Consider the following 12,110-nt stretch of genomic DNA (forward strand, 5'->3'; position numbering starts at 1 on the left):
GTAGGAGTGAACTGTCCAATCAATAGCTTCCAATGATGAAGTTTCATCCTCCTTGCTTGCTTGCCCACCCTCCTCTTCTCACATTGTTGATGCTTTGGGCCTGAAGTTTGCAGCGATTGTCCTTGAGTCTCCAGCTGGGATAGGATTGTTTTGTGAAAAGACCCCAGTAACATTAATATAAAGCTAAAAGCTGCACACCAAAACAGAACAGAAAAACTTAAAACCTAAAGTATCAGGTTTCCAAAGCAGCTCCTGCTGCATCACTGGGTTTGAATTTCAGGCAGAAACAGCGTGAGGAAGGTTTCTCGGGAGATGCCTACAGGCCAGCAGTGCCCCAGCTGCCTCGCACATATCCTCACACACATCCCGGCCCCAGCGCCCGGCAGGAACTGCACAGCAGCGGTGCCAGGCACCACTGGGACCAGCCCCTTCCCAGTGCCACCACCTCATTTCAATGGGAGCATCACAGAGGTCGCCATCCTTATTTTGGGGCTTGACAGCAGCACCTAAAGCGCTGCCCTGCCCTGCCCGCTCAGCTCCTTTTGCCATCACAACGGCAAGTTCCAGCCTCCGGAGAGGTACCGCAGGAACCTCCTGCTTCTCTGCGAGCAGTCCCGGTGATAATTCCCGCAGTGAGGGCCCCACATCCCAGCCGAGGAGGCAGCGACACCCCAAAATCCACCAGAGCATCCCGGCTCCGTTCGCCACTCCCGTCCCGTCCCGCACCGCCCCGGATGCGGCCCCGCCTTGCGGAGCGCTTCCGCCAGCGCGTGCGTCGAGCGCTCGCCGCTCCCATTGGCTGGAGGCGGCGGCGGAGAGAAGCGGAGACCTCTTCCATTGGCTGGAGTGGGAGAAGGGGCGGGGCTAGGGTTGAGGCGGCCGTGCGGGCGCTCGGGAGGAGCGGGAGGCGCGTCCCGGTGAGGGGCTCGGTGCGGGACGCGGCTCCCGGTGCGGGGCTCGGTGCGGGACGCGGCTCCCGGTGCGGGACGCGGCTCCCGGTGCGGGGCTCGGTGAGGGACGCAGCCATGCGAGCTCCCGGCACGGCCATGCGGCGTTTCCTCGGCCCGCTGCTGTTCCTCCTGGCGCTGCGGCTCCCGGCGGGCAGCGGCGCGGCCGCCCGCGGGCTGGACGTGGCTTCCTACCGGTGAGTACGGAGCGGGCGGTGCGGGGCCCAGGCGGGCCCGGGCTGAGCGCGCCTGCTTGTGCCGCAGGGAGCGGGTGCGGGCCATGTTCTACCACGCCTACGAGCACTACCTGGAGAGCGCCTTCCCTTACGACGAGCTGCGGCCGCTGACGTGCGACGGGCAGGACACGTGGGGCAGGTAAGGGCCGGTCCCGGGGCGGGGTGGGGATGGGCCGCCCCCCTCCGCCGGGTCTCACCTCGCTTCTCTCTTCCGCAGCTTCTCCCTGACCCTGATCGACGCTCTGGACACGCTGCTGGTGAGTAGGAGCCAGCCCTGAGTGCCCGCAGCCTGCTCAAGGCCTCTGCGTGCCACCTGTACACCTGGATTTTATGTGGTGGTGCCAAAAGCCAGTTATTCATTGACCTGAGAACTTTCCATTTCCCTTTGCATCACCCCTCGGGGGGGTGGCAGAGCGCCCCTTTCCTGACAGCCTCTGGTGTAAAGATCTAAAGTGTGTGAAAAAAGATTTTTGAAAGATGGAACTGTCAGATTTTTAGTAATGTGAAAAACGCCAATCACTTGTTTTTAAAATTTTAAAAGTTTATAAGTAATAAAATGGCTATAAGACTAGTAATACAATTAAAGTAATAATAATTTGGACAATTTGGATTAGGACAATATGAGACAAAAAAGGATCCACGTTCACAAAGGATTAACCCTTAAAAACAGCAGCCTGTTGCATATTCATACGCCTCATCCATGATGCATAAATTCCATTCAAATACAGGATTCTGTCATCATCAACTTCTTCCTCCAAATCCTAACAGCACCTTCAAGGTGGGAAGAAGTTAGTTTCTTCTGATAAGAGGGCAATAAATTCTTTCTCTGAAAGACTCAGGTGTCCTGTGGCTGCTATCTCACTGGCACATCCTTTCTTTAAAAAAAGTATCCTACATAGCATAGTTTCTATTTTAACATTTTGTTATAACCTAAAACTATATTTAACACACTACTTAAGAGAATTAATACAGCATTACTTTCTAACACAACACATATAATATTCATTTGAATATTTGCAAAAAGCCAATCATAAAATACACATTTTTCACAGTAATATCTGTAGTTAATGTTGTCTTCAAATAGTAAAACCAACTAAAATCAGCCCCAAATATTGAGCTGCTCTTTGTTTTTCCATGGACTCTAAGCCTGATTCTCTGTTTCCCTGCAGATTTTGGGAAATGTTTCCGAGTTCCAGCGAGTTGTCAGTGTGCTGCAGGAGGGGGTGGACTTCGATATTGATGTCAATGCATCTGTCTTTGAAACAAACATTAGAGGTGAGCTGGGGTTTTCTGGGGGGCCTGTGTTGGGTTTCCTTCCTGTGCAAATCTCAGAGGAGGTGGTCAGAGGGGATTTGGGGTGCAGAGTAAGATGACCCATAAACAGAGAGAAAAACCCCAAACAAACATCACTTCCTTTCAGTCTTTGCACGTCCCTTTTTGCTTCCTGTCTCAACACAAGCAGAAGTAGATGTGGCACTTTCAGTATTCTGGTGTGAGGTTTTCAGCTTTGGAATAAGTATATTTTTCACTGCAAGCATACAGATTTTATCCTGTTGTCTTTTGTGTGCTACTTTGGAGTAGAGATTATCAATTTCTGGGATTTTTTTTTTTCTTCAAAATCACAAAGGCTTTTGGAGTCTTGTACCTTGAATGCCTGACTGCTCAGTGCCATCTAGCTAAATAACACTGTCGTTTTTAAAAACAGTGTTTTATTATATTTATTTAAAAAAAACAGTGTTTATTATAACTGTTAGTTATGCTTTTGTTGTTTGTCCTGCCAAATATTGCTGTGCCAATTTTTACAGCAGTAGAATTTCTCTGTGGTTGTTATGTGACCATAGGCAAGCCTGTGAAATAACTAATATTAGCTAATGTAGCTGTATTAGCTATATAAGTAGTAGCTAAATATAGCTAATGACTCACAGCTGCTGTCACATGGAAATTCTTGACTCCTCCTAGAAATCATAGAATCTGAGTATGGTTTGGGTGGAAAGGACCTTAAAGATCATCATTCCACCCCTGCCATGGCAGGGACATCTCCACTGTCCCAGGCTGCTCCAAGCCCTGTCCAGCCTGGCCTTGGGCACTGCCAGGGATCCAGGGGCAGCCACAGCTGCTCTGGGCACCCTGTGCCAGGGCCTCCTCACCCTCCCAGGGAGAATTTCTTCCCAATATCCCATCTAACCCTGCCCTCTGGCAGTTTAAAGCCATCACCCCTTGTCCTGTCCCTCCACACCTTTCTGCTGCCCTGCAAACAAGCAGCAAGAAACAAATCACTCTTCTCTAAACTCCTTCCTCCCCACATGGTGTAATGGGTTCTGCTGTGTCCTTGCAGTGGTGGGAGGGCTCCTCTCTGCTCACCTGCTCTCCAGGAAGGCTGGGCTTGAAGTGGAAGCAGGCTGGCCGTGCTCAGGACCTCTCCTGAGGATGGCTGAGGAAGCAGCTCGCAAACTGCTGCCAGGTGAGCCCCTGTCTGCTGTGTGTCACTGTGCTGGGCATCAGGAGCTGCCTGCTGCCTGTGGGGGGAGATGCACTGCTGGATGAGCCAGCTCAAAAACCAGTCCTGTGCTCCCTGAGCTCCAAGCTCAGTGCTCGAGGTTCATTTGTAAGGAAGACGTTGTTGTTTGTGTGCATGCCAAGTGCTGTGTGTGCCTAACACATCAGTGTGCTTGTTGCTTGTTGAGGGGAGATATATTTAATATAAATAATAAATAAAGGCTGAGAGACAGCAGCTTGTAAAGACAAGAAGAAGCTGCCTCATGTGCTCTTTGTGGGCTGCAGTTGGGCTGTGTGCCCTTGTGGCATGGCACTGTTCCCTTGTGTGCACCCAGGGGGTGATCACAGCCTCACTGTTTGCACTCTGCTGGCCAGTGTGTTCAGTCACCACCTTGCTTGTGCTGTAAAAAAATGTGGGGATGCAATCTGTTGCTCTGGCAAGGTGGAAGAGATCCCCAGGACCTTCCCAGGACTGTGTGTACTGTGGTGTTGGGAGGTCCCTAGGACGTGGTGAGAGATGAGAATTTGACTCCATGTTCTCAGAAGACTGTTATATTATATATCTTATGTGTTTCCTTATGTGTTTCCTTATGTGTTTCCTTATGTGTTTCCTTATGTGTTTCCTTATGTGTTTCCTTATGTGTTTCCTTATGTGTTTCCTTATGTAATTTATTTTTTTCTATATTATATATATTTTTCTATAGTCTATATTTTCTCTACTTTATATTTTTATATATTCTATTTTATATTTTTATATATTTTATATGTTTCTATATTATATTTTATATTTTTATATATAATTTTGTATACTAAAACTATCAGAGAAAGGATACATCAGAAGGCTTTACAAGAATGATAATGAAAACTCATCACTGACTCCTCAGAGTCTGACACAGCTGATGGTGATTGGTCATTCATTAAAAACAATTCACATGGAACCAATCAAAGATGCACCCTTTGGTAAATGATCATCTCCAGACCACATCCCAAAACAATCAGATAATTATTGTTTTCATTCTTTTCTGAGGTTTCTCAGCTTCCCGGGAGAAGAAATCCTGGTGAAGGGATTTTTCAGAAAATATCATGGTGACAAGTGTGTACCTTGGCATACCCTCTCTGACCTTCCCAGGATCACACTCAAGTTCTCATTTTGTTCTCTGCAGTTACTCCAGCCCCCCCATCCTGCCCATGTGCAGTGGCACGTGAGGCACATGTTTGCTTGAGAGTCTGTTAAACACAGCACTGAGCATCTCTGTGACCCCAAAATCCTGTGTTTCAGCTTTCCAGACCCCAACTGGGATGCCCTATGGCACAGTGAACCTGCTGCATGGAGTAAACCCTGGGGAGACCCCAGTCACCTGTACTGCTGGAATTGGCACCTTTATAGTGGAGTTTGCCACCTTAAGCCACCTCACTGGTGACCCAGTATTTGAGGATGTTGCCAGGAAGGCTTTGAAGGCACTGTGGAAAAATCGCTCGGATATTGGGCTGGTGAGTGAGCAATGCACTCAGGATGTGCTGGGCTGCTTCTTCTGTAGCTTTGTGGATGCAATTCTAGGCATGAAAAAGCATCAACAGAGAGGAGGTAGAGTTGGATCAATAACCACAGTGCTCCTAAAGGGGCTGAAGGCTCGTGTTTGCCATTGTTGCTGAACACCTGCAGCATCCACATCCCTGCTTCACTGCAGCAGCCCAACATTATCCCATTGTTCTGGCCCACACCAGATGTGGCTGGGAGACAAATGCCAACTGCTGGGTGCTGCAGCTCTTGTGACAGCAGCTGGAGCAGATTAAGTGAAAGGTCTGTCTGAATCCTGGTGGGACAAAGGCCTAGGGAAGAGAACAAGTGTAAAGTGCACTGAGATATTACCAGCCTGTACAGCTCTGGGGTTCAGGAATACCCAGAGCTAGGAATATTATCTCTGTGTTCACTGTCTCCTGCTCTTTTCTATTGCTGCCTTTTTAACCTCTGTGAAGTGTTGGTGTTGCATATGTGAACTGAAACAGATCTATTTATACCCTGTGTTTATTGCCACGAAGAAATGTTTCCCTTTGTTTGCTTTGGGATTTGTTTATTTTTGATTTATACCCCAAATCCTTAATCATTGCTGGCTTTTTTTCATGTTTGCTAAAAAAAGACAAGATTGTGTATTTAATTCTCCATCAGCTGGGTTTGTTCACAGGCTGAAGAGTGCCAGCATATATTTAAATATTAACATGGCAGCTCTTGTGCCTTTGACATTCTTGGCCTCTGTATCTGCACCTCTCCATCCTTCTCTACTCATTTGTAAGATCAGAATTAGGACCAGACATTTCATGTTGAAATTGTGCATTTTTACAGTAGCATTATAAAGTGTTGTTTCGGCCAGTGAAGCGTTGATACTGGAAGCATAAAATGTTTATTAGATATATAAAATACATTATCAGCATGAAAATTGTATTTTCTACAGTTTGCTTATAAACATAACAGTTTTATTTCCTACAGTTTGTATTTCTTTGATGCTGATCAATGTGTCCTGTAATGGAGAAAATGCTGGTTGGAATGGCCATTGTTATCTGTGAAACTGATGGTCTGGAAAAAGGACCAGGATTTCTTGTGTCACTTTAAACCCCTCTTTCCTTGTCCTTCACCCCTTCCAGGTGGGGAACCACATTGATGTGATCACTGCCAAGTGGGTGGCCCAGGATGCTGGGATTGGGGCAGGGGTGGACTCCTACTTTGAGTACCTGGTTAAAGGAGCCATCCTCCTGCAGGACAAGGAGCTGATGTCCATGTTTTTAGGTGAGTGGTTGTTTTCTGTGGGAAGGAGGAGATGAAGGATCCAATGGGGCACATTCAAGACTGTTCTGAAGGCTTTGCTCTAATTCTTTTGAACAGTCTGTGATAACAGAGTTACCAAAGTGAGCATCCTGAGAAGTCATTGAACATGGCTCAAGTGAAAAAGGGGCTTCTCTCATTCTTAAAAATAAGCTTTTTTTTTTTTTGCTTTCTTTTTGTTACAGATGGCTTACCTACCCATCTGTTTCTTTACAGAATATAACAAAGCTATCAAGAATTACACCAAGTTTGATGACTGGTACCTGTGGGTTCAGATGTACAAAGGAACAGTGTCTATGCCTGTGTTCCAGTCCCTGGAGGCCTATTGGCCAGGCCTGCAGGTAAGACCTGTCACACCAGCAGCATCTGGTGATTCTCTTCATCTGTCAGGGGCTGGTCTTCCAGGAAAAAGTTACAAATATAACCCTCATCTGTGCAGGTTTAAAACTTTGGTTTGTTCTCTGGTGAAATCTGCAATAGCCTGAGCCTATAGAAGATGATGTTGAAGAAAATGTTGATTTTATCTACAGTCTCCCATTCAGCATGATGGGAGCAACCTCCACTGACAGTGGTCCCATAATCCAAATGGGAATGTGAGGGAAAAGAAACTCACACCTCTTTTTCTATCACCTGACAAATGTTTCTTTTGTGTGAATATTTTCCCATCAAGAGCTTTGCTCTCTTATCAGTCTTCTTGTTTGGACTGAGACTTTATTCCCCTACTAAGAGATTGGATGCTGTGATTTACTAAATATTTGACTGAAGAAACATAGCCTTCTTTAAAAAAAAATCAGTCTTCATATTATTTCAGGTGTGGGAATGTAATCCACCAGAAAAGCAGCTTTTAATTCTTACCTGTTCTGAAGGCATCATGCCCAGTATCAGTTACCCCACTCAAACCTGCAGAAATAGCCATTTCTGTCCCTGGGTATTTCTTTGCCTAGAGCAGTGCTATTGCATCAATTCCTGTGCTGGTTTTTTCACTCCCATGTTTCTTTGCTGTTTCCTGTCTCCAGAGCCTGATTGGGGATGTGGACAATGCCATGCGCACCTTCCTCAACTATTACACGGTCTGGAAGCAGTTTGGGGGCCTGCCTGAGTTCTACAACATTCCCCAGGGATACACAGTGGACAAGAGGGAAGGATATCCACTCAGGCCTGGTAAAAAAACTGAAATTTAAAGGGACATGAACTCCTGCTTTAGCTCTGGTTGGGAGATCAAATGTTAGCAGTACCACAGTTTCCTCCCCAGTTTTGCTCTGACTCAGTTCCTGCCAGGATTTGAGCTGGGATTTCCAGAGTTAAAGCTGCACGTTTTGTTTTCCCCCACTCACAAAGACAGGAAGGAAACAGGAAGCAAACCATAGTGTTAGTGTAGAAAGGTGGCCTGGTAATGAATTTTGTTCACAGTATGGAAGTTGACATGTTTAAGTGTTAGATTGTCTGGCATGGGGTGCTTCAGTGATGTGAAATGTTAAAGGGACTGCTTGTGTCCTTTAAATTTAGGAAATGAAAGTGAGTGTGAATAGACTGTTCCAGTTCTGCATCTAGGAGGGATTCTGTGTTGTCAGTGATACTGTAAGGAAATTATCTCTCTTTTTTTCTCATTTTTTACAACTCTGACAAAAAAAAAAACCATTAACCTGATTAGTGGGTCTATAAATGTAAATGAGAATAATGAACTTCCTTTTGGTCTGAGTGTTCAGGTGACATCCACACTGGACAAATCTACCAAAAATACTCATCAGCCCTAACTATCAAAGGTGTTTAAGTATAAAGACCTGTTCCTTTAGTAAGTCAACACAGCATGGTGCCTATGTTGTCTGTATAGAGTATTTCCACTCTATTGTTTAAAAACTGTATTTTGAGGATTGAATTTCTTGTTTGTAATCCTTTCCAAAAGCAGGTTTTTTTAACTTTGACAACTGAGTATTATTCTTTTTGTCTCCTGCATCTCTCCCACTCACTGAATGTGGGAGGGAGCATTAGTCACTCTTACCTGAGCTAGTTAGGGGGAATTTCTTTGTAGCACATCGTTAGGAAAAGGAAAATCTGTGTTTGGAGCCAGGCAAGCCAGGCTGTTCGCCTGATTATGCTGAAGTATTTTTAAATTAGTTCAAGGAATAGCTCATCTTCTCTGTGTGGATGGTTGGATAATCTTTGTGCTGGCAATGTTTGGGTGTTTTGCAGAGCTGATTGAGAGTGCAATGTATCTGTACCGTGCCACGAGAGACCCCACACTGCTGGAGCTGGGGAGAGATGCTGTGGAGTCCATAGAGAAAATCAGCAAGGTGGACTGTGGCTTTGCAACTGTGAGTGCTAAATCATCTGCCATTGCACCTGAAGGGCTGCTAAAAATCAGCTTTCAGAAGGTGTTCTCATGAGTGATATTTTGTCATTGATTCATGCAATCATTTTGGGCAAAACATGACTTTTTTCCAACAAGCCCCTTGTATTTCTCTGTGAAGCTGCTCTGATAATTGCTGGTCACAGTGGGCCAAATTCTATCATGGGCTGTTGCCCCAGAGCCCAAAAGAGGGGAAAGCACCAGAAGCTTCTCCTGCATTTCTAGTAGGTGTTGCAGCTGAGCAGGAGGACTCTCGTGCAGCTCCTCCTGTCAGGTGTGTGATTCTGCCTTCCCACCATGCCTTGAAAATCTGGTCAAACACACCAGAGTGCAATGAGTGATTTATATAAAGTTATTTAATAGAGGATTTCAAGCATGCTATCAAGCTCTATTTTACAAAACACTCCTTAAAAATATTGTAAGTAGGTAAAAGCCTTATGATTTTTTTTTTTCTTCACTGGGGAAATGAAGGAAATCTCTTCTCCTTGCCCAGACTGAACTGAGGGCAAGTTTAAGTGTTAGGAAGAGATTCTTCACTCTGGGGGTGCTGAGGCCCTGGCACAGGGTGCCCAGAGCAGCTGGGGCTGCCCCTGGATCCCTGGCAGTGCCCAAGGCCAGGACAGGGCTTGGAGCAGCCTGGGACAGTGGAAGGTGTCCCTGCCATGGCAGGGGGTAGAGTGGGATGAGCTTTAAGGTGTCTTCTAACCCAAGCCATTCTATGATCAGATACAGGGTGAGTTGATGTCATACTGTGCTGTTTAACTGAAATGAATTCCAAGTTGGTTTTATTTTTCTCCCTAAATTCATAACTTACTGAATTCAATGTAACTGTAACCCACTCTGTTTGTTCTCTTGTAGATCAAAGACTTGAGGGACCACAGGCTGGATAACCGCATGGAATCCTTCTTCTTGGCTGAAACAATCAAATACCTGTACCTGCTCTTTGACCCAGACAACTTCATCCACAATGATGGCTCAGACTTTGATGTGGTGGTCACACCCTATGGGGAGTGTGTCCTGAATGCTGGAGGGTACATCTTCAACACTGAGGCTCATCCCATCGACCCTGCTGCCCTGCACTGCTGTAGGAAGCGCAGAGAGGAGCAGTGGGAGGTGGAGGACTTGATGAGGGAATTCTACTCACGGAAGAAAACCAAGAAATTCACTTTAAAAAGAGCTCCTGACCATGGTGAAGGGGAAAATGCTAAAGACTCCCAAGATGCCTCTTCAGAGAAAGCTAGAGAGAAGAGAAACTCTAAGAAAAGCTCACACTCCCTCCTGAGCTGCCCCAGTCAATCCTTTAACTCCAAGCTTGCAGTACTGGGACAGGTTTTCCTAGATAACACCTGATCCTCTTTGCATCATCATTTTAAATTATTGAACTCATTTCAGATTCTGGGAATATATTTTTATAGTTTCATAATGGAAAGTGTGGTACCTCACAATGTGAATTCTGTTATGAAGTGAAACAACTTCCCTTTAAATTCTGCTACTGCTCCTTTCTAAGCCATGACTCAGATACCAGCTGTTAATGCTGTCGAGCTGCTGATCTCAAAGCAGTTGGTTGCCTGAATATCAAACAGGTGTCCAGAAAAAGAAAGGTCTACATGTTAAATGTACCTTCTTCATTGCATTTTGTGAGTTTTAGAGGCTTACAGAAAGATACTAGCTTACTTTGTTCTATAAAAATGAGCCTGACTTTCTTGTCATAAGGGGAAAAGCAGGAATTACTGTAGCTTCACTACAACTCTGTGTGCTCCATCTTTTATCTCTGGCCACTTTATAAACATGTAGTTCATGTTGAAACATTGCTGGCCAGTGGAGAAAACCTATTTATTTTGAGTTGAAGGTGCAAAACTACATTGTTGGGGATGAAGGATGGTGTGGGGGGAGAGGAGCACTTGGAACATGGGGAAGTGCTCAGTCCCTCTGTTTCAGATCAGTGTGGGTCAGTACCTCCTGCCTGAAAACCACTTTTGTGAATGTCCAGGTAATATCTGGACAAAAAACTGAGCGGGAGGGTGGACTAGAAAATGTTAGGTTGATTCCACAGTGTAGCTAGCTTATCTCTCCTATTTCCCCATTTCCTTCCTCTTTCTAACTTCCCTTTGGCCCCCCACTTTGGTATTTCACTGTACCTCAGTGCAGCCACCCCAGGGTGCCCCAGCTGAGCTGAACACGAGCCATGCACAAGGCTTGGGTGGAAGGAGGGCTGAGCCCAGGCTGAAACTGCAGCTGTGCCTTGGTGCTGCAGGTAGCTGAGCAGATGTTCATGAACCTCTCAGTGTTCAGCTGATTCACATATCCAAACCTTTCAATACCTTATTGGTGTCTTTGCAACATCTGTGTGCAGTGACCAGGAAAGGAGGAATTGGTGTGACCAAGAGGCTTTCTTTCTAAAGGAAAAACAAAAAGAGTGGCAGAAAAGTGATGGAGTTTCTTCAAGCCTGCTGGAAAGTGAAGAGTCTGGAGCAATTATTTGAGTGGGCTAGAGGTACAGGAGAAATAAATCCCTGTGAGCAGGGAAATACTTAAATACAGCTGGACCAGTGCCCACTCTGTGCTGCTGTGTGGTTGCCTTGAGAAAGTAATTTTTGTTGTTGTTTTGACCTGAACTAGTGCTGTAAAGTTAAATAAAGTTTGCATTTTACCCTTCGGGGTAGAAAACCTGTTGCAGTTGTGAATGAGCTATGGTAAGAGACACTTGCAGTGCTGGACAGGCATATTGAAAGGACTGGTAAGCTACAGAGCTTTTGGTTGTGTCCTTCTTTCCCATGGCAGTTGGGATAATGCAGGAATTCTGCATTGACACAGCCCTTGCAGCCCTTCTGAGAGAGGAGCACCCAAAACCAAGCATTGCTGGACAACGATGAAGCTCTTGTTAGTGGCTCCCTGTTGTCACCAGAGGTTATCTTTTTATTTTCTAGCTGTTCACATCTCACATGCTCTTCATTGTTTAATCTGCAGAAAACAAACTCCAGGCCTTCTCCCACAGCTTTGCTCAGTGCTGGGTCAGGTCCTGAAACTCAGCATTGTCCCAGCTGTGAGGTGGAGGAAAATAATGGGACAGGGGTGCAGATCTCCATCTTGTTAGATCTCTCCTGACCAGGGCATTTTAGTACCCCCATCCAAGAACTTCCAGCAGCAGAACCAAGGAGCTGTAGGCTGGGAAGATAAGGTTGTTCCTCAGCACAGTTGGAGCTGAGAGAACTCATCTGTGCATGGCTACTGTGGGTAATTAGATGGATCTTGATTAGATTCTCAGA

At 45.9% G+C, this 12,110-nt stretch overlaps 1 protein-coding gene across 1 annotated transcript; it reads left to right on the forward strand.

Moving 5' to 3' along the window:
• The first annotated feature begins 988 nt into the window (after nt 1-988).
• Nucleotides 989-11,511, forward strand: EDEM2 (ER degradation enhancing alpha-mannosidase like protein 2). Its single transcript, XM_036395814.2, has 11 exons — nt 989-1,144; nt 1,212-1,322; nt 1,401-1,440; nt 2,353-2,458; nt 3,519-3,644; nt 4,959-5,170; nt 6,320-6,461; nt 6,714-6,838; nt 7,514-7,658; nt 8,688-8,809; nt 9,703-11,511. Exons 1-11 carry the CDS (start codon nt 1,026-1,028, stop codon nt 10,192-10,194), a joined length of 1,740 nt encoding a protein of 579 aa, XP_036251707.1. The 5' UTR covers nt 989-1,025; the 3' UTR covers nt 10,195-11,511.
• Nucleotides 11,512-12,110: the final 599 nt, after the last annotated feature.

Source organism: Molothrus ater, chromosome 17, assembly GCF_012460135.2.
Source record: "Molothrus ater isolate BHLD 08-10-18 breed brown headed cowbird chromosome 17, BPBGC_Mater_1.1, whole genome shotgun sequence".
Classification (NCBI taxonomy): domain Eukaryota; kingdom Metazoa; phylum Chordata; class Aves; order Passeriformes; family Icteridae; genus Molothrus; species Molothrus ater.